Genomic DNA, 23,120 nt, shown 5'->3' with positions numbered 1-23,120 from the left:
TTCTATGTTTCTATGACCCGAAACATCACCTATTCCTTTTCTCCAGATATACTGCCTGACCCGCCAGATTTTTATTTCTTACCTTCCATGTAAACTAGCATCTGCAGTTCCTTCCTATACACCTTGGTCTTGATTGTTCACTTTCTTCAACAATAGATTATCGTGAGATTGTGAAGGTAATCCCTTAGTAACTGATTCTCAGCAATTCATTGGGTATTTGAATGCTATGTTCCTTAATAGACATTCTAAAATCTCACTGTTGCCTTACAAGTTCAATTCCAATTTGGGGATGCATAACAAGAATGAGAATAAAAATAATGATAAAAAGACTATAATTGGCAACGATTCAGCTAATGTGTGTGTGCGGAGGAATAAAAGTGAGTTATGCCCCTGTCCCAACCTGAACGGAAACCTCTGGAGACTTTGCGAGGTTCCCGTACGGTTCCCGGAGGTTGCAGGTGGTTGCAGGTAGTGGAAGCAGGTGGGGAGGCTGACAAAAACCTCCGGGAACCGCACGGACGGAGGCAGCGACTCTACCCACTGCGCCACCGTGCCATTACTCCAGCACTTTGTGTCCTTCTGTGTATTAACCAGCATCTGCAGTTCCAGTACAGTAGCGGTGCAAATAATGTGAGCAGAGAGAGCTCGGGACATCGTACAAACACGTCGCATGGCCATAGTTTTGAAAAAGCCCCGTCAATGAGTAGCCCTAGTTAACGTCGTTCAGCGTCAGAGAGCATGCATCAGATTCCTCCTCGCACTATTTTCCCAAATGCTTAACCTGGTTATTGCAAAAGCATTTAACACCTCTGTTCAAATAGCTGAGAGAGGAATTTCATACCAGTATGATAAGTGTTTAGCTGATAACATTCCTCACAGTTGCTTGCAGGCTACAATGTTTACTGTAACGACCGCCTGGTGCTGACTAATTTTTTGGGAAACTTGTTGTTCCTTCCGCACAGATCAGTCCTGTCTTGAAACAATAGATCCCCCGGCTACTGATGCAGGGCCATGACATGTGGCAGCTCTCCATCATCCAGTCTGTCATTACAACGGCACATTAACTTGTCAAATTCAATCCCTTACAGTCTCTCCCTCTGCTGATGACATTTTCAATTACACTTTACACTTGGGTATGCTGGCTTCTCTGGATTTACCCGACAGAGTCTCTCCTTGCCCTCATAACCATTATCGCCTTGCCCTCAAAGATAGGCACAAAATGCTGTAGTAACTCAGCGGGACAGACAGCATCTCTGGGCCTATTTCCATCGCTCCATAGATGCTGCTGCACCCGCTGAGTTTATCAAGCATTTTTGTCTACTCTGGATAGAAGGAATGGGTGACGTCTTCAGTCTCAAGAAGGGTCTCGACCAAAAACGTCACACAGAAACATAGAAAATAGGTGCAGGAGTAGGCCATTCGGCCCTTTGAGCCTGCACCGCCATTCAATATGATCATGGCTGATCATCCAACTCAGTATCCCGTACCTGCCTTCTCTCCATACCCCCTGATCCCCTTAGCCATAAGGGCCACATCTAACTCCCTCTTAAATATAGCCAATGAACTGTGGCCTCAACTGCCCTCTGTGGCAGAGAGTTCCAGAGATTCACCACTCTCTGTGTGAAAAAAAGTTCTTCTCATCTCGGTTTTAAAGGATTTCCCCCTTATCCTTAAGCTGTGACCCCTTGTCCTGGACTTCCCCAACATCGGGAACAATCTTCCTGCATCTAGCCTGTCCAACCCCTTAAGAATTTTGTAAGTTTCTATAAGATCCCCTCTCAATCTCCTAAATTCTAGAGAGTATAAACCAAGTCTATCCAGTCTTTCTTCATAAGACAGTCCTGACATCCCAGGAATCAGTCTGGTGAACCTTCTCTGCACTCCCTCTATGGCAATAATGTCCTTCCTCAGATTTGGAGACCAAAACTGTACGCAATACTCCAGGTGTGGTCTCACCAAGACCCTGTACAACTGCAGTAGAACCTCCCTGCTCCTATACTCAAATCCTTTTGCAATGAAAGCTAACATACCATTGGCTTTCTTTACTGCCTGCTGCACCTGCATGCCTACCTTCAATGACTGGTGTACCATGACACCCAGGTCTCGCTGCATCTCCCCCTTTCCCAATCTGCCACCATTTAGATAATAGTCTGCTTTCCCGTTTTTGCCACCAAAATGGATAACCTCACATTTATCCACATTCTACTGCATCTGCCAAACATTTGCCCACTCACCCAGCCTATCCAAGTCACCTTGCAGTCTCCTAGCATTGTCTCCTTGTCCACATAACCATTATCGCCTTGCCCTCAAAGATAGACACAAAATGCTGTAGTAACTCAGCGGGACAGACAGCATCTCTGGGCCTATTTCCATCACTCCATAGATGCTGCTGCACCCGCTGAGTTTATCTAGCATTTTTGTCTACTCTGGATAGAAGGAATGGGTGACGTCTTCAGTCTCAAGAAGGGTCTCATCCAAAAACGTCACATAGAAAATAGGTGCAGGAGGAGGCCATTCGGCCCTTTGAGCCTGCACCGCCATTCGATATGATCATGGCTTATCATCCAACTCAGTATCCCATCCCTGCCTTCTCTCCATACCCCCTGATCCCTTTAGCCACAAGGGCCACATCTAACTCCCTCTTAAATATAGCCAATGAACTGTGGCCTCAACTACCTTCTGTGGCAGAGAATTCCACAGATTCACCGCTCTCTGTGTGAAAAAAGTTCTTCTCATCTCGGTTTTAAAGGATTTCCCCCTTATCCTTAAGCTGTGACCCCTTGTCCTGGACTTCCCCAACATCGGGAGCAATCTTCCTGCATCTAGCCTGTCCAACCCCTTAAAAATGTTGTAAGTTTCTATAAGATCCCCTCTCAATCTCCTAAATTCTAGAGAGTATAAACCAAGTCTATCCAGTCTTTCTTCATAAGACAGTCCTGACATCCCAGGAATCAGTCGGGTGAACCTTCTCTGCATTCCCTCTATGGCAATAATGTCCTTCCTCAGATTTGGAGACCAAAACTGTACGCAATACTCCAGGTGTGGTCTCACCAAGACCCTGTACAACTGCAGTAGAACCTCCCTGCTCCTATACTCAAATCCTTTTGCAATGAAAGCTAACATACCATTCGCTTTATTTACTGCCTGCTGCACCTGCATGCCTACCTTCAATGACTGGTGTACCATGACACCCAGGTCTCGCTGCATCTCCCCCTTTCCCAATCTGCCACCATTTAGATAATAGTCTGCTTTCCCGTTTTTGCCACCAAAATGGATAACCTCACATTTATCCACATTATACTGCATCTGCCAAACATTTGCCCACTCGCCCAGCCTATCCAAGTCACCTTGCAGTCTCCTAGCATTGTCTTCTTGTCCACATAACCATTATCGCCTTGCCCTCAAAGATAGACACAAAATGCTGTAGTAACTCAGCGGGACAGACAGCATCTCTGGGCCTATTTCCATCGCTCCATAGATGCTGCTGCACCCGCTGAGTTTATCTAGCATTTTTGACTACTCTGGATAGAAGTGACGTCTTCAGTCTCAAGAAGGGTCTCGACCAAAAACGTCACATAGAAACATAGAAAATAGGTGCAGGAGGAGGCCATTCGGCCCTTTGAGCCTGCGCCACCATTCAATATGATCATGGCTGATCATCCAACTCAGTATCCCATCCCTACCTTCTCTCCATACCCCCTGATCCCTTTAGCCACAAGGGCCACATCTAACTCCCTCTTAAATATAGCCAATGAACTGTGGCCTCAACTACTTTCTGTGGCAGAGAGTTCCACAGATTAACCACTCTCTGTGTAAAAAATGTTTTCCTCATCTTGGTCCTAAAAGACTTCCCTCTTATCCTTAAACTGTGACCCCTAGTTCTGGACTTCTGGACTTGATGCTGCCTGTCCCGCTGAGTTACTCCAGCATTTTGTAGATACACTGAGTCTGTCGGGAGTACTCCATCCATTTACAATATGCACGCATGGATTAAGTGCAGTCCTGGTACACCAGGTTGATATGACCTAATCAGTTACGTAATTCTAGACAGCAGGTTCCATCAAGATGCAGGTGCAGGAAGGCTGGATGCAGGAAGATTGTTCCCGATGTTGGGGAAGTCCAGAACAAGGGGCCACACACAGTTTGAGGATAAGGGGGAAATCTTTTAGGACCGAGATGAGAAAAACATTTTTTTTCACACACAGAGAGTGGTGAATCTGTGGAATTCTCTGGCACAGAAGGTAGTTGAGGCCACAGTTCATTGGCTATATTTAAGAGGGAGTTAGATGTGGCTAAAGGGATCAGGGGGTATGGAGAGAAGGCAGGGATGGGATACTGAGTTGGATGATCAGCCATGATCATATTGAATGGCGGTGCAGGCTCGAAGGGCCGAATGGCCTCTACTCCTGCACCTATTGTCTATGTTTCGATGTTTCTATGATGCTCACTAGTCTCCTAGTAGTACTCTCAATAGATAAGGTGGAATTCTGATCTTTGTCTCATTGTAACGTGTGTTTCCATTCAGAAACAATGTGAGGAGACCTGCACACTCCCAGGAAATTTCACCCTTCCGAAAACCAGCGTCAGCTACAGAGAATGGGCAGCAAAGGATGTAAGTGTATTCCTCTTCAATGTCTGCACTGATTGGCATGTATCCCAGAAGGCTGCCTGGCTCAGTAATAAACTGAGCTCTCAACATTAGAGGAATTGGTGTACGAGGAAAGAGAATGTAGATTGTGTGATCGTTGACCATAAGCCATGGACTTGTTGAATGGCGGGACATGTTAGAGGACCACTCCCTCTTCTACGCACTTCCATCAGGCAAGAGGCACAGAAGTGTGAAAATGCACACCTCCAGAGTCAGAGATTGTTTCTTCCTAGCTGTTACCATATAACCATATAACCGCATATATACACCGTACCATATAACCATATAACCGCATATATATACCGTACCATATAACCATATAACCGCATATATATATATATGGTTATATACCATATAACCATATAACCATATAACAATTTACAGCACGGAAACAGGCCATCTCGACCCTTCTAGTCCGTGCCGAACACATATTCTCCCGTAGTCCCATATACCTGCGCTCAGACCATAACCTTCCATTCCCTTCCCGTCCATATACCTATCCAATTTATTTTTAAATGATAAAAACGAACCTGCCTCCACCACTTCCACTGGAAGCTCATTCCACACCGCCACCACTCTCTGAGTAAAGAAGTTCCCCCTCATGTTACCCCTAAACTTCAGTCCCTTAATTATCGGACAACAGAATCATTCTAGCAACAATTTGAGAGTGGTTCTGATCTATCACATACCCCATTGGAGACTATCTGACTCTTTACTGGACTAAATGCTCAGGTGGGGACTAGTGTAGCTGGGACATGTTGGCCGGTTTGGGCAAGTTGGGCCGAAGGGCCTGTTTCCACGCTGTATCACTGTAAGACTCTACAGAATGGAGATTTTATTCCTGCGTTCAATTCAAGGCCACAATGACCGCCATTTTTCCCCAGGGTGTTCTAAATCAAAAGCAACAATGTCTGGACAAGGGTCTCGACCCAAAACGTCGCCCATTCTTCTCTCCAGAGACGCTGCCTGTCCCCGCTGTGTTACTCCAGCTTTGTGTCTCCAGCTTCGGTTTAAACCAGCATCTGCAGTTCCTCCCTACACATTCCTTAACATTTCTATAGCAGCTTAATAACATTTCAAAAGCATCGCGAAAACTAATGCCTAGCAAAAAGGGTCAAAGTAGATGCTATTAAGCAGTGTCATAAAGGAGAGGAGAGAGCTATGGATGGGGAGGTGCAGGAAGGGAATTCTAATGCTCAGAACATGAGCAGCAGGGCTGCTAATGGTGGAGCAATCCAAGTAAGTAAGTTTATTGGCCAAGTATTCCCATACAAGGAATTTGCCTTGGTGCTCCGCCCACAAGTAATGTCACAAGATTGCTCCCGATGTTGGGGAAGTCCAGGACAAGGGGTCTCAGCTTAAGGATAAGGGGGAAATCCTTTAAAACCGAGATGAGAAGAACTTTTTTCACGCAGAGAGTGGTGAATCTCTGGAACTCTCTGCCACAGAGGGTAGTCGAGGCCACAGTTCATTGGCTATATTTAAGAGGGAGTTGTGGCTAAGGTGATCAGAGGGTATGGAGAGAAGGCAAGTACGGGATACTGAGTTGGATGATCAACCATGATCATATTGAATGGCGCTGCAGGCTCTAAGGGCCGAATGGCCTACTCCTGCACCTAATTTCTATGTTTTTATGTTTCTAAGTAACAACATGACATACAGTGACAGTTACGAATGACTCAGGAAACACTAAACATTAATAATAATAAAACATTAATGATAAAACACCATTGATCAAGCATGTGAACCAACAAAATACCAGATCAAAGGGAGGCTGCAGATTTTTGGCTGTTGAGTAGAGCAACTACTTAGAGTCATAGAGCACTGAAATAGGCCAACCTGCCCACAATGACCAACATGTCCCATCCAACACTAGTCCTACCTGCCAATGTTTAGCCTATATCCCTCTAAACCTGCCTGTCTAAATGTTTCTTAAACATTCGGATAGTACCTGCCTCAACTACCTCCTCCGGCAGCTCGTTCCATACACCCACCACCCTCTGTGTGCAAAAAATACCCCTCGGGTTCCTAGTAAATCTTTCCCCCCTCACCTTAAACCTATTTCCTCTGGTTCTCGATTCCCCTTCTATGGGCTAGAGGTTCTGTGCATCTAACCCTCTCATGATTTTGTACACTCAAGTCCAGAAATCCAAGATGGAGTGTGCTGAGATTATTTGGGACCTTGAACATTTTAAAAGCAAATAGGATGTTGGGCAAATAGTAAAAATTATATTGTTTCAAAGACATGCTGCCCAAACCTATCTAACTTGATGCAGTGCCACTGAGAGAGAACCATAACCCGATGTGGAAGAGCTTCAGTGATATGTCGAATGAATAAATCATACTGCTGTTGTCAAAGATAATTAAAATGTTGGACCACAGAAACAGTCGATTTTTATAATGGTAGAGAATGCACAGCCGCTGTTGAGATTTGTTACAGCTTGATGAAGTGCTGGAATGCAGGGGCTGATGACAGAACTATTTCAAAGATCCTATTGCCCATGAAAGGCCATGGAGACAAGTGCTCGGACTGCAGAAGTTCCAAGCGATGGTGTTATGAGGAGAGTCTACCATGTTAGCCTCATGTTCTTTTGTCAACAAAAATCGAATTGACCTCGTTAAATTTCACAAGTTTAGTAAAGGAATTGAAAAGGGGTCATCTAAGCACATTATTCGTAACACTAAATATCACAGGGCAAGATTCATGAAAATAAGTAAAATTTCGGTGACTGCCAATCACCCCCTGGACACTTATTATTATTTATTCAAATCGTTTGCTATGTCACTCTTCCAGGGAGTTGCTAAATGCATTTCGTTGTCTCTGTACTGTACACTGACAATGACAATTAAAATTGAATCTGAATCTGAATCTGAATCTAAAATGTCAGGAAGAGGATTTTGACACAAGAGGGTATTGATTTTAGTTTTAGTTTAGTTTGGTTTAGAGATACAGCGCGGAAACAGGCCCTTCGGCCCACTGGGTCCGTGCTGGCCAGCGGTCCCCGCGCATTAACACACTAGGGACAATTCTCAACCAGTTTCCTGCTTCCCTTTTCAGATGCACCAGAGGAACAAACGTGTGTATCTCTGCTGATCTGCTGTATAACTGTGCATCTCACATGCACCTTCAAATCTTGTACCTAAACTCCCACCTTACAGTGCCATGCTCACGGTGGCACAGCGGTAGAGTTGCTGACTTACAGCGAATGCAGCGCCGGGTTTGATCCCGACTGCCTGTGCGGAGTTTGCACGTTCTCCCCCGCGAGCTGCGTGGGTTTTCTCTGGCGCTGTACATTGCCGTTCCTCCCTACCCATTTTCCCTAACCTTTGTTGTTTCTCCGCAGCTGAGGACGAAAGCCGAGGAGGTCCAGAGTGGCCTCAAGCTGCTTGCTGCCGCCGTCCAGAAGGCCCAGAACTTGACGGTCAACAGCAACATGTTGTATCCAATAGAGAGGAGCTACAGCAACATCCGCAGCATCACGCAGATGGTGAAGAGCTTCACACCTGTGAGTAGTGCCGATACACTAGCAAGTTGCGACTGAATGTAGGGGAAAAGCATATGGGCACCATTCGATGGCGCATTGGTAGAGTCGCTGCCTCATAGCGCCAGAGACCCGGGTTCAATCCTGACTACAGGTACTTGTCTGCACGTTCTCCCGGGGACCTGTGTGGGTTTTCTCCAGGATCTCCAGTTTCCTCCCACACTCCAAAGACGTGCAGGTTTGTAGGTTAATTGCCATCTGTAAATTCTGCCTAGTGTGCAGGTACTATTGCAATGTTTAAGAAACATTTAGACAGGTACATCAATAAGATTGATATGAGGCAAATGGAGGCAGGTGGGACTAGTGTAGATAAGACATGTTGGTCGGTGTGGGCAAGTTGGGCCAAAGGGCATGTTTCCGCACTGTATAATTCTATGACTCTCTACGAGTTTATAACCAGTGAAATGGTAGACAAAAATGCTGGAGAAGCTCAGCGGGTGAGGCAGCATCTATAGAGAGGAGGAAATAGGCAACGTTTCGGGTCGAGACCCTTCTTCAGACTGGGCAAGAATGGGTCAGTGCAAACTCGGTGGGCCGAAGGGCCTGTTTGGTAAAATCAAAATGCAGAATTGAATGTCAAGTCCGTTTTCAGGATGATCTCCTTGAGTTGTCCTTCCCCCGCCATGCCTGACTGCCACACACACACATCGCAGCCCGTTTCAGCCTTATCCCTTTCTAATAAAAGCTTCATAATCACGCGATTTAAACCAGCAACCATCTTCAGATATTGACGCTGGGAAAGATAACGGGATAGAAACATAATGAGGCTCCTTCCTGCTCGTTGTCACGTAATCCATCCAGTCGCATGCCTGGGGTCACGGGATATTGACCTTGAGAAGCCACAGCAATTATTGGGTCAGGAGCAATCTGTGTGTCTGTTAAACTTGCTGGAATAAGTAGTCGAGTTCAAACGCAGTCAGGAAATAGATATCAACGTCAATATATTGGATTGAAATATGATTCATATTATTCAATAAATCTGTCTCTTGCACCTTGTTCAAGTCAACACCTTGTCTCGTTTTATTAATAGCCCAACTAATACCTTGATTTTCAACCGGGTTCAGTCAGTTGCATGCTGCTCAATAATTTGATCATAGAAACATAGAAACATAGACAATAGGTGCAGGAGGAGGCCATTCGGCCCTTCGAGCCTGCACTGCCATTCAATAGACAATAGAAACATGGAAAATAGGTGCAGGAGTAGGCCATTCGGCCCTTCGAGCCTGCACCGCCATTCAATAGACAATAGAAACATAGAAAATAGGTGCAGGAGTAGGCCATTCGGGCCTTCGAGCCTGCACTGCCATTCAATAGACAATAGAAACATGGAAAATAGGTGCAGGAGTAGGCCATTCGGCCCTTCGAGCCTGCAACGCCATTCAATAGACAATAGAAACATAGAAAATAGGTGCAGGAGTAGGCCATTCGGCCCTTCGAGCCTGCACCGCCATTCAATAGACAATAGAAACATAGAAAATAGGTGCAGGAGTAGGCCATTCGGCCCTTCGAGCCTGCACCGCCATTCAATAGACAATAGAAACATGGAAAATAGGTGCAGGAGTAGGCCATTCGGCCCTTCGAGCCTGCACTGCCATTCAATAGACAATAGAAACATAGAAGGTACACAAAAATGCTGGAGAAACTCAGCGGGTGCAGCAGCATCTATGGAGTGAAGGAAATAGGCAACGTTTCGGGCCGAAACCCTTCTTCAGACTTGCCTACCTTCTTAAACATAGAAACATAGAAAATAGGTGCAGGAGTAGGCCATTCGGCCCTTCGAGCCTGCACCGCCATTCAATATGATCATGGCTGATCATTCAACTCAGTATCCCGTCCCTGCCTTCTCTCCATACCCCCTGATCCCTTTAGGCACAAGGGCCACATCTAACTCCCTCTTAAATATAGCCAATGAACGGTGGCCTCAACTACCTTCTGTGGCAGAGAATTCCACAGATTCACCACTCTCTGTGTGTGTGAAAAATGTTTTTCTCAATCCCACATTCTGTCCTGGGCTTTCTCCGTTGTCAGAGTGAGGCCAAATGCAAAATGGAGAAACAATGCATTTGCTTGTCTATAGAGGGATAACATAGAACTAGTGTGAATGGGTGATTGATTAGAGATACAGCATGGAAACAGGCCACTCGGCCCACCGGGACCATGCCGACCATCGATCACCCCTTCACACTAGTTCAATGTTATCCCACTTTCCCACCCACTCCCTACAAACTAGGGGGGCAATTTACAGAGGGCCGATTAACCTACAAACCCGCACGCCTTTGGGATGTGTGGTGGAATCCTGAAGCACCCGGCGGTCACGGGGAGAACATGCAAACTCCACACAGAGAGCACCCGAGGTCAGAATCGAACCTGGGTCTCTGGCGCTGTGAGGCAGCAGCTCTACCAGCTGATGATCGATGATCTAGGTTTTCAGTACAATGCTGCATTTGTTAGCAGTGCTTTTCAAAAAATATATATATACTGCCTTTCTGTTCTGAATATATCATAGACTCCACAAATAGATTCAGCCAGAAGCTGTACAGGTTGATAAATCCTTCCAACCCCAATATCATCTTCGAAAGCTTTGACTTCTCCTAGCTTAGGGTGGCACAGAAGCGCAGCGGGAGAGCTCGGCAGATTCCTCCCACATCCCAAAGACATGCAGGGTTGTAGGTTCATTGGCTTCTGTAAGATGCAAAACATAGAACTAGTATAGAAACATAGAAACATAGAAATTAGGTGCAGGAGTAGGCCATTCGGCCCTTTGAGCCTGCACCGCCATTCAATATGATCATGGCTGATCATCCAACTCAGTATCCCGTACCTGCCTTCTCTCCATACCCCCTGATCCCCTTTGCCACAAGGGCCACATCTAACTCCCTCTTAAATATAGCCAATGAACTGGCCTCAACTACCCTCTGTGGCAGAGAGTTCCAGAGATTCACCACTCTCTGTGTGAAAAAAGTTCTTCTCATCTCGGTTTTAAAGGATTTCCCCTTTATCCTTAAGCTGTGACCCTTGTCCTGGACTTCCCTAACATCGGGAACAATCTTCCTGCATCTAGCCTGTCCAACCCCTTAAGAATTTTGTAAGTTTCTATAAGATCCCCTCTCAATCTTCTAAATTCTAGAGAGTATAAACCAAGTCTATCCAGTCTTTCTTCATAAGACAGTCCTGACATCCCAGGAATCAGTCTGGTGAACCGTCTCTGTACTCCCTCTATGGCAATAATGTCCTTCCTCAGATTTGGAGACCAAAACTGTATGCAATACTCCAGGTGTGGTCTCACCAAGACCCTGTACAACTGCAGTAGAACCTCTGTGCTCCTATACTCAAATCCTTATGCAATGAAAGCTAACATACCATTCGCTTTCTTTACTGCCTGCTGCACCTGCATGCCTACCTTCAATGACTGGTGTACCATGACACCCAGGTCTCGCTGCATCTCCCCATGGGTATATGGGTACTCGTTGGTCGGCACGGACTGAGTGGGCCGAAGGGCCAGTTTTCACACTGTATCTCTAAACTAAACCACACGAACAAGGGGAACAAACGTACAGAGACAGGACCACCTGGAAGTTGTCCTCCAAGTCACACATCATCCTCATAGTAATAGAACATGGAAACAGGCCCTTCGGCCCAACTTGCCCACGCCAACCAAAATGACCCATCTACCCTTATCCCTCTAAACCTGATCTCTCCATACACCTGCCTAAATGTTTCTTAAACGTTGGGATAGCACCTGCCTCAATTACCTCCTCCAGCAGCTCATTTCGTACACCCACCATCTTTTGTGTAAAGAAAGTTGCCCATCAGGTTCCTAGTAAATCTTTCCCTGCTCATCTTAAACCACTGTCCTCTGGTACTCTGGGCCAAAGACTGCATTAACCCGATCTATTCCTCCAATGATTTTGTACACCTCTCTAAGATCACCCTCATGCTCCTGCTCTGTAAGGAATAGAGTCGCAGCTTGTTCAACCTCTCCCTGTAGCTGAGAGGTCACAAGTCCTGGCAACATCCTGGTAAATCTTCTCTGAACCCTTTCAAGCTTGCTCACCTCATTTGGAAATATAATATCACCGTTCCTCCATTGTCACGGAGAAAAAATCCAAGACGTTTCTCCCAAACAGCATGTGGGTATATCCCCACCTCAATGGCTGCAGTGGCTTCAAGCCCTGTCCCACTGTACAAATTCATTCAAAGAGGACATTCTCCCGAGTTTGTCCTGATTCGGAGATTTACGGTAACGGACGCTGGTCGGTACTCGGGGCTCTCGTGGACATTTTTCAACATGTTGAAAAATCTTCACGAGTCTTCCCGAGCTTACCGCGTTTCCCGAGCACCTGCAGTTAGCGTTACGAGCCGCTAAGAGACGTCCCCGAGCTCCGACGTACCCGCTACGTACATTCTCAAGATTCAAGATTCAAGATTCAATTTAATTGTCATTTGGACCCCTTGAGGTCCAAACGAAATGTCGTTTCTGCAGCCATACATTACAAACAAATAGATCCAAGACACAACATAATTTACATAAACATCCATCACATCGCTGTGATGGAAGGCCAAAAAAAATTATCTCTCCACTGCACTCTTCCCCCCCCCCCCCCCGATGTCAGAGTCAAAGTCAAAGCCCCCGGCTGGCGATGGCGATTGTCCCGCGGCCATTAAAGCCACGCCGGGTGGTGCAAGGTCGCACACCGGGTCTTGGTGTTAGAGCCCCCGGCGTGCGCTCGCAGAGTCCCGCGGCCATTCCAAGCCGCGTGGGGCGGTGATGTCAGGCCCCGCTCCAGGAGCTCTTCGACCCCGCAACTCGGGCGGGAGAAGTCGCAGTTGCGAGAGCCCTGAAAAGCGGTCTCCCTCCAGGGACCCGCAGGCTCCCGGTGCCGCCGTCCGCCAGACCCGCAGTTGCAGCCTCCGAATCTCCGGAGGTCGGGCCGCAGCAGCAGCAGCGCTCCACCACCGCTCCACCCGCTCTGGACTCGGCCAGCTCCGCGACGGTGACGGTGAGTCGTCGGCACCAGAGTCCCCAGTCTTCTCCTGTTGGAGGCCGCTCCTCGTTGCAGCCCCAACGACAACGGAGACACGACAAAGAAAAGGTCGGGTCTCCCGTGCAGGGAGAGATTTAAAAGTTACCACACACACCCCAACAAAAAACAAAAAAACTACATAGAAACATAGACAAAAAATAATAAAAACGCAGACGGGCTGCAGAGGCCGCTGCTGACGAGAGTCGCGCCGCCTACCGGATTCTCCGTGCTTACCATGTGTTTGATTTTTTTTTATACTCGGGAGAGCTCTTGGAATGAACTCGTACCGTGGGACAGGGCCATTAAGAAGGCAACACATCACCACCTTGTCAAAGGTCACTATTGCTGAGCGATGAAATGCTGAATTTTTTTTTAAATCACTCCGTCTAGGCAAAGAACTGGTTGGAGTGGAGCATCGTAGTCTAACAGCAGAAATAGCATTAGAGTTAGTTGTTGATTAGATGGGAGCTACTTAATGCAAGTAAAATAGGGAAAAGACAAGGAAGAATATGGAATGTTTAAGAAGGAACTGCAGATGCTGGAAAAATCGAAGGTAGATAAAAATGCTGGAGAAACTCAGCGGGTGAGGCAGCATCTATGGAGCGAAGGAATAGGTGACGTTGATTAGTAAGGGTGTCAGGGGTATTGGGAATAAGGCAGGGCAATGGGGTTATGAGTGAAAGATAGATCAGCCACGATTGAACGGCGGAGTAGACTTGATGGGCCGAATGGCCTAATTCTTCTCCTATCACCTATGACCTTCTGATCAGCCATCATTGAATGGCATTCAATGGTATATAGAAACATAGAAACATAGAAATTAGGTGCAGGAGTAGGCCATTCGGCCCTTCGAGCCTGCACCGCCATTCAATATGATCATGGCTGATCATCCAACTCAGTATCCCGTACCTGCCTTCTCTCCATACCCCCTGATCCCCTTAGCCACAAGGGCCACATCTAACTCCCTCTTAAAATATAGCCAATGAACTGGCCTCAACTACCCTCTGTGGCAGAGAGTTCCAGAGATTCACCACTCTCTGTGTGAATATGGACACATTGATCTGTTCTGTATTTATTCTGTTATTCCTGCAATATTCTGTCGTGCTGAGAGCAAAGCAAGAATTTCATTGTCCTATCTGGAACACATGACAATAAACTCTCTGGAATCTCTTGAATCTTGAGTAGACCTGACGGGCCAAATGGCCTCATTCTGTTCCTAAAACTTACGGCCTTATGAAGCAAATGAGCCTACAAACCCACACGCCTTTGGGATGTGGGAGGAGACTGGAGCACCATGCGGTCACAGGAAGAGCGTGCAAACTCCGTACAGACAGCACCCGAGGTCAGGATCGAACCCAGGTCCCTGGCGCTGTGAGGCAGCAACTCAATGCAGCCCTTTTCCGGTTTAGATATTGAGAGACGCATGCAGATATTGGACAGGGGGCATCGCAGGTAGCGGTGAGATGTGTTGGAGAATTGTGGACAGTAAATAGAACGCAATATGGAGTGGAAAAGGGCCCCACACAATTTCCGGTAGTTGTTTCAGCCCCCGCTGTCTGTGTGGCCAGTGATTCTTCCCAAAACTGTATCCACTCTTGGTCTTAATTACTGCACTTAGATAAGACTCAAAACCCTGGTCTCTTCCAATAAAACACAGCCCGCAGATAAGGAACGGTGAAACTTCTAAACCTTAACTAACAACGACCATCGCCAGCCTTTTCAAAACTAAAGCACATCGACTATTCATCTCAGAGGAGGATTTTAGACACTCGTGGAGAAAACAAGAGTGAATGAAGCCAAAACTGCCGCAAAGGGGCTTGATTGAGAATATGGTTGTAATCGGTCAGTGGTTTAGACATCACAGCAGCTGAGATGTGAGGCATTAAACAGAATGGTAAAGGAATTGGTTCATAAGTACATACGGTCTCAGAGCAGAATTAGGCCATTCAGCCCATCAAGTCCACTCCGCCATTCAACCAATGCTGATCTATCTTACCCTCCAAGTTCAAGTTCAAGTTCAAGTGAGTTTATTGTCATGTGTCCCTGTATAGGACAATGAAATTCTTGCTTTGCTTCAGCACACAGAACACAGTAGGCATTGACTACAAAACAGATCAGTGTGTCCATATACCATAATATAAATATATACACACATGAATAAATAAACTGATACAGTGCAAATAATAGATAATGGGTTATTAATAATCAGAGTTTTGTCCGAGCCAGGTTTAATAGCCTGATGGCTGTGGGGAAGTAGCTATTCCTGAACCTGGACGTTGCAGTCTTCAGGCTCCTGTACCTTCTACCTGAAGGTAGCAGGGAGATGAGTGGGTGGCCAGGATGGTGTGTGGGTCTTTGATGATGCTGCCGGCCTTTTTGAGGCAGCGACTGCGATAAATCCCCTCTAATGGAAGGAAGGTCAGAGCCGATGATGGACTGGGCAGTGTTTACTACTTTTTGTAGTCTTTTCCTCTCCAGGGCGCTCAAGTTGCCGAACCAAAGCCACGATGCAACCGGTCAGCAACCGATCCCAGCTCCAGTCTCCTGCCTTCTCCCCGTAACCCATGATACCGTACTAATCAAGAATTTGTCCACCTCCGCCTGAAAAATATCCATTGACTTGGCCTCCATGTGGCCAGACGGCCAGAGGTCACTTCCCGCTGACATTTATGGGATCAGGGACAGTTTCATCCATGTATATTAAAATCTTCCATCAAAACTCTCCATGTAAGCATTTGCAATGGAGGTGATCCATGAATACAGTGGCCTGTCACAATGTGTTTGTGTAGAGGATGACAATGTGGTGTATAACCTCCTCTGTGCATTGGAAGAAAAGTATTTAAACTCTGGAGACCGGCTTTGGGACCATTTCAAGCTACCTGGCCATTTTAAGATCCCGATGGTTCACCTCATAATGTTTGAGGTATTCTCTTCCCATTCACCAGGGCGCCATTTGCAACTCCCTTTGCCACAGATGGCTGTGGAGGCCAAGTCAATTGTTATTTCTTAGGCAAGGATTGACAGATTCTTGATTAATAAGGGGGTCAGGGGTTAGACAATAGACAATAGACGCAGGAATAGGCCATTCGGCCCTTCGAGCCAGCACCGCCATCCAATGAGATCATGGCTGATCATCCACAATCAGTACCCCGTTCCTGCCTTCTCCCCATATCCCCTGACTCCGCTATCTTTAAGAGCCCTATCTAGCTCTCTCTTGAAAGTACCCAGAGAACCGGCCTCCACCGGCCTCTGAGGCAGAGAATTCCACACTCACAACTCCCTGTGAGAAAAAGTGTTTCCTCATCTCCGTTCTAAATGGCTTACTCCTTATTCTTAAACTGTGTGTGGCCCCTGGTTCTGGACTCCCCCAACATCGGGAACATGTTTCATGCCTCTAGCGTGTCCAAACCCTTAACATAGAAACATAGAAATTAGGTGCAGGAGTAGGCCATTCGGCCCTTCGAGCCTGCACCGCCATTCAATATGATCATGGCTGATCATCCAACTCAGTATCCCGTACCTGCCTTCTCTCCATACCCTCTGATCCCCTTAGCCACAAGGGCCACATCTAACTCCTTCTTAAATATAGCCAATGAACTGGCCTCAACTACCCTCTGTGGCAGAGAGTTCCAGAGATTCACCACTCTCTGTGTGAAAAAAGTTCTTCTCATCTCGGTTTTAAAGGATTTCCCCCCCTTATCCTTAAGCTGTGACCCCTTGTCCTGGACTTCCCCAACATCGGAAACAATCTTCCTGCATCTAGCCTGTCCAACCCCTTAAGAATTTTGTAAGTTTCTAATAAGATCCCCTCTCAATCTTCTAACCTCTAGAGAGTATAAACCAAGTCTATCCAGTCTTTCTTCATCAGACAGTCCTGACATCCCAGGAATCAGTCTGGTGAACCTTCTCTATACTCCCTCTATGGCAATAATGTCCTTCCTCAGATTTGGATTAACAATCTTGGATGTTTCAATAAGACAATAGACAATAGGTGCAGGAGTAGGCCATTTGGTCCTTCGAGCCTGCACCGCCATTCAATGTGATCATGGATGATCATCCCCAATGAGATCCCCTCTCATCCTTCAAAATTCTAGAGTGTACAAGCCCAGCTGCTCCATTCTTTGTTGGTTGTGGGGAGAAGGGCAGGAGAATGGTGTTGAGGGAGAAGTAGAATCGATGGGCCGAATGGCCCAAGTCTGTTCCTCTCACTTATATCTGCAGTCTCTTGTGTGCTTCGAGTTGTTCCTTTCATGACACCTCGTGTGATACTCTTGTTTCCATTCAGGTCAGCCTCAATGGGGATCAGCCGGCTGCACAGACCACCTTCAGCAGCAGAACAGTGAGAACCATCTTCCATGTGTACCTCAATTTCTTGCAAGGGAAAGTGCGATTGTTTTTCCTCGACACAGAAGCCTGCAACCTGGCCACGAGCTGACAGTCAGTCCCCACTTGAAGGAGCTTCCCATGCGAACTATAAAACTGTAACCTTTGCACAAACATGTACAGCACCAACAAGGAACGGAAGAGAGGGGGAGAAGCAAACGGATGCGATGAAGATATTTCCATTTGGGACGATAACCATCCAGCTCTTGAGGACTTGACCAGAGACACTGTTATTCCAAGTGCTCGGGACTTACAATGCTTTGAACTCAAAGGCAAGCGAGCGAGAGAGAGAGAGAGAGAGAGAGAGAGAGAGAGAGAGAGAGAGGGAGATGCACCCAATAAACTATTTGACTGTGTGTGCCAATTCTCTCCGACTGAAAGCGTCTCGTTTATTGATGGCGTGGCCTGCGACTGAGGGCACCATTTTGTTCTGTAGAGTATTTGTGAATATGGGACGTGAGATTTTGATGTCTTTATATTTTTAGCTCTGTCACCCTATTAGACCTAAGGCCATTTTTATTGCTTACCTCGCAGATTAAAGTTCACTGGTCACCCAGTAGAAGTAAACACAAGGTGGACGGCTTCAGTCAAAATGTTTTGTGAGAATGGGTGAGTTCAACACTACTGCTCAACCTTAAATGTCCTCAGACTGTGTTTCAAGGCGGTGTCGTGGTAGAGTTGCTGCCTAACGCCCCCTGTCCCACTTAGGAAACCTGAACGCAAACCTCTGGAGACTTTGCGCCCCACCCAAGGTTTCCGTGCAGTTCCCGGAGGTTTTTGTCAGTCTCCCTACCTGCTTCCACTACCTGCAACCTCCGGCAACCGCACGGGAACCTTGGGTGGGGCGCAAAGTCTCCAGAGGTTTCCGTTCAGGTTTCCTAAGTGGGACGGGGGCTTTATCGATCCAGACTACGGGTGCTGCCTTTACAGAGTTTCTACCTTCTCCCCGGGAACCTGCGTGGGTTCCTTGAAATGAGAGAATTCAACATGTACGCTGTCCCAAGCGAAATATGAGGGGCTGTTTCTCCATCTTGGATTTGGCCTCGCTCTGACAACGGAGGAGGCCCAGGACAGAATGTGGGATTGAGAAAAACATTTTTTTTCACACACAGAGAGTGGTGAATCTGGGGAATTCTGTGCCACAGAAGGTAGTTGAGGCCACACAGTTCATTGGCTATATTTAAGAGGGAGTTAGATGTGGCCCTTGTGGCTAAAGGGATCAGGGGGTATGGAGAGAAGGCAGGGATGGGATACTGAGTTGGATGATCAGCCATGATCATATTGAATGGCGGTGCAGGCTCGAAGGGCCGAATGGCCTACTCCTGCACCTATTGTCTATGTTTCTATGAGAAGGGCAGTTACATTGATTGGCAAGCAGGAGATTGCCTCGGCCTGAACGTAAGTGTTCAGTGAAACAATCGCCCGGTTCCTTCTTAACCCTTTGTAGTTTATAGATAATAGACAATAGGTGCAGGAGTAGAGGCCATTCGGCCCTTCGAGCCAGCACCGCCATTCAATGTGATCATGGCTGACCATCCCCAATCAGTACTCCGTTCCTGCCTTCTCCCCATATTCCCCTGACTCCGCTAACGTTAAGAGCCCTATCTAGCTCTCTCTTGAAGGCATCCAGAGAACCGGCCTCCACCGCCCTCTGAGACAGAGAATTCCACGGATAATTTAGTTTAGTTTAAAACAAGTTTTAGTTTTAATTTTAGTTCTAAACTAAACTAAATACATGGACCTCGGCTTACAACTGGTGTTGGTGCTGTGTACATTTTTGATATTTGCCCGCTGGAAGTTTAGGGAGGATCTGGCTTACATTTGAAAGGGTTCCCAGATGGTATTGCTTTGACATTCAACGCCGATTCAAACCCATTTGCCAAGACTCATATATTTGGTTTGGTTTAGAACTAAACTGAACTAAACTAGAAGAGGGAACTCTTGTACCTTGACATGGCAGGCAGTGACTAGTGGGGTACCGCAAGGCTCAGTGCTGGGACCCCAGCTATTTACAATATATATTAATGATAATGGATGAGGGAATTGAAGGCAATATCTCCAAGTTTGCGGATGACACTAAGCTGGGGGGCAGTGTTAGCTGTGAGGAGGATGCTAGGAGGCTGCAAGGTGACTTGGATAGGCTGGGTGAGTGGGCAAATGCATGGCAGATGCAGTATAATGTGGATAAATGTGAGGTTATCCACTTTGGTGGCAAGAACAGGAAAGTAGACTATTATCTGAATGGTGGCCGATTAGGAAAGGGGGAGATGCAACGAGACCTGGGTGTCATGGTACACCAGTCATTGAAAGTAGGCATGCAGGTGCAGCAGGCAGTGAAGAAAGCCAATGGTATGTTAGCATTCATAGCAAAAGGATTTGAGTATAGGAGCAGGGAGGTTCTACTGCAGTTGTACAGGGCCTTGGTGAGACCACACCTGGAGTATTGCGTGTAGTTTTGGTCTCCTAATCTGAGGAAAGACATTCTTGCCATAGAGGGAGTACAGAGAAGGTTCACCAGACTGATTCCTGGGATGGCAGGACTTTCATATGAAGAAAGACTGGATAGACTCGGCTTGTACTCGCTAGAATTTAGAAAATTGAGGGGGGATCTTATAGAAACGTACAAAATTCTGAAGGGTTGGACAGGCTAGATGCAAGAAGATTGTTCCCGATGTTGGGGAAGTCCAGAACAAGGGGTCACAGTTTAAGGATAAGAGGGAAATCTTTTAGGACCGAGATGAGAAAAACATTTTTCACACAGAAAGTGGTGAATCTGTGGAATTCTCTGCCACAGAAGGTAGTTGAGGCCACAGTTCATTGGCTATATTTAAGAGGGAGTTAGATGTGGCCCTTGTGGCTAAAGGGATCAGGGGGTATGGAGAGAAGGGTATGGACAGGATACTGAGTTGGATGATCAGCCATGATCATATTGAATGGCGATGCAGGCTCGAAGGGCCGAATGGCCTACTCCCTCGATCTGTGGCAATGGAAATTGCTGCAGAGGTGCAGATATTGTTCTCAAGTTACAAATACCTCCATGTTTAGTTTCCTGTGCCTCCTAAACTAAACTAAACTAAACCAAAGATGTGGGTCTTGGCGAATGGGTTCAAGTTAGCCTCAGATGCCAATCTTGGAAGCCTTTCAAATGTAAGCCAAACCCTCCCGAAACAAACAGTTGGAATAGTTTTGACCCCGTGTCCTTCGTTCAATGGTTAGGTAAATACGATCTCGGCTCCACATGGAAGTGTTACTGTTTGCCGACCATGTCTGCCTTTGCTGTAATCCGTTTCAAATGCAAGCTGTGGCCTTGGGTTTGCAAACGATTGCTACACACGGTGGAGGAGGGTGCGTTCGTTCAGCGATGCCGACGAGAAGTCTGTTCGGTCGTCCCAGAGATAGCACTACAAAAGAGACGAGCCGGAAACACAGGAGATGGCCGATGCTGCAACTGTGAGCCAGAGGGAAAATAAAAAAAACACAGACTGCTGGAGGAACTCAGCGGGTCAGGCAGCGTCTGTGGAGCGAAGGAATAGGTGACGTTTCGGGTCGAGACCCTTCTTCAGACTTCTTTAAGGTCTAGGAGCAGTATTAGGCCATTCGGCCCATCAAGTCTACTCCAGCATTCAATCATGGCTGATCTATCTCCCCCATTCTCCTGCCTTCTCCCCATAACCCCTGACACCCGCACTAATCAAGAATCTATCTGTATCTTTGCCTTAAAAATATCCACTGACTTGTGGCCTCCACAGCCGTCTGTGGCAAAGAATTCCCACAGATTCACCACCCTCTGATTAAAGAAATTCCTGCTCATCTCCTTCCTAAAGGGACGTCCTTTCATTCAGATGCTGTGGCCTCTGGTCCTAGACTCTCCCACTAGTGGAAACATCCTCTCCACATCCACTCTATCCGGGCCTTTCACTGTTTGATAAGTCTGATAAGGAATATGAAAGTAAAATGTGGAAACAGAGGGAAGGATCTTTATCTTTAGAGAGACACACACTGTTAAAAACAGGCCCTTCGGCCAACCATGTCCGTGCCGACCAGCGATCATACCGTACATTAGTACTATCCTACACACTAGGGACAATTTACAGAAGCCAATTTACTTACAAATCTGTACGTCTTTGGAGTGTGGGAGGAAACCGGAGCACCCGGAGAAAACCCACGCAGGTCACGGGGAGACAACGTACAAACTCCGTACAGACGGCACCCGTGGTCAGGATCGAACCCGGGTCTCTGGCGCTGTGAGGCAGCAACTCTACCGCTGGTCCACCGGGCTGTCCTGAGGGGTAATGAGTAGAAGGGAAGAGATGGGGAGGAGTGGGAGATATGAGGATGGGACTGAATGACGGGGATGGGGGAGTGGGATTAAAGGAGGGAGAGGTGTAGGGATGAACTGATCCGCACCCATGCCTCGTCCTGATAGATCCAGTAATCTGACGTCACGGGGTGAGGACAATGCTACACCATGGATGAAACAAAAATGACACAATGCTGGAGTAACTCAGCGGGCCAGGCAGCATCTGTGGAGAACATGGATAGGTGACGTGGTGGATCAATAACCATATAACAATTACAGCACGGAAACAGGCCATCTCGGCCCTACAAGTCCATGCCGAACAACTTTTTACCCTTAGTCCCACCTGCCTGCACTCATACCATAACCCTCCATTCCCTTCTCATCCATATGCCTATCCAATTTATTTTTAAATGATACCAACGAACCTGCCTCCACCACTTCCACTGGGAGCTCATTCCACACCGCTACCACTCTCTGAGTAAAGAAGTTCCCCCTCATATTACCCCTAAACTTCTGCCCCTTAATTCTGAAGTCATGTCCTCTTGTTTGAATCTTCCCTATTCTCAAAGGGAAAAGCTTGTCCACATCAACTCTGTCTATCCCTCTCATCATTTTAAAGACCTCTATCAGGTCCCCCCTTAACCTTCTGCGCTCCAGAGAATAAAGACCTAACTTGTTCAACCTTTCTCTGTAACTTAGTTGTTGAAACCCAGGCAACATTCTAGTAAATCTCCTCTGTACTCTCTCTATTTTGTTGACATCCTTCCTATAATTGGGTCGACCAAAATTGTACACCATACTCCAGATTTGGTCTCACCAATGCCTTGTACAATAGACAATAGGTGCAGGAGTAGACCATTCGGCCCTTCGAGCCAGCAATGTGATCATCCCCAATCAGTACCCCGTTCCTGCCTTCTCCCCTGACTCCGCTATCTTTAAGAGCCCTATCTATCTCTCTTGAAAGTATCCAGAGAACTGGCCTCCGAGGCAGAGAACTCCACAGACTCACAACTCTCTGTGAGAAAAAGTGTTTCCTCGTCTCCGTTCTAAATGGCTTACTCCTTATTCTTAAACTGTGTGTGTGTGTGTGTGTGTGTGTGTGTGTGTGTGTGTGTGTGTGTGTGTGTGTGTGTGTGTGTGTGAGTGTGAGTGTGTGTGAGTGTGTGTGTGTGTGTGTGTGTGTGTGTGTGTGTGTGTGTGTGTGTGTGTGTGTGTGTAGACCC

General features: G+C 46.9%; 1 protein-coding gene across 3 annotated transcripts in view; it reads left to right on the top strand.

Moving 5' to 3' along the window:
• Positions 1-18,165, top strand: part of LOC129693527 (erythropoietin-like) — a 73,880-nt gene extending 55,715 nt beyond the window's left edge. For all 3 annotated transcript variants that reach the window (XM_055630336.1, XM_055630335.1, XM_055630334.1), the window contains exons 3-5: positions 4,526-4,612; positions 7,993-8,154; positions 17,500-18,165. In XM_055630336.1, coding sequence (XP_055486311.1) covers positions 4,526-4,612; positions 7,993-8,154; positions 17,500-17,649 — 399 coding nt within the window. In that variant the 3' untranslated portion in view covers positions 17,650-18,165. The remainder of the gene's footprint in view (positions 1-4,525; positions 4,613-7,992; positions 8,155-17,499) is intronic.
• The last annotated feature ends 4,955 nt before the right edge of the window (positions 18,166-23,120 follow it).

This window comes from Leucoraja erinacea, unplaced genomic scaffold (assembly GCF_028641065.1).
Source record: "Leucoraja erinacea ecotype New England unplaced genomic scaffold, Leri_hhj_1 Leri_330S, whole genome shotgun sequence".
Lineage (NCBI taxonomy): Eukaryota > Metazoa > Chordata > Chondrichthyes > Rajiformes > Rajidae > Leucoraja > Leucoraja erinaceus.
Note: the sequence above shows the minus strand (reverse complement) of the source record. Positions and strands in the feature narration are given on the sequence as shown.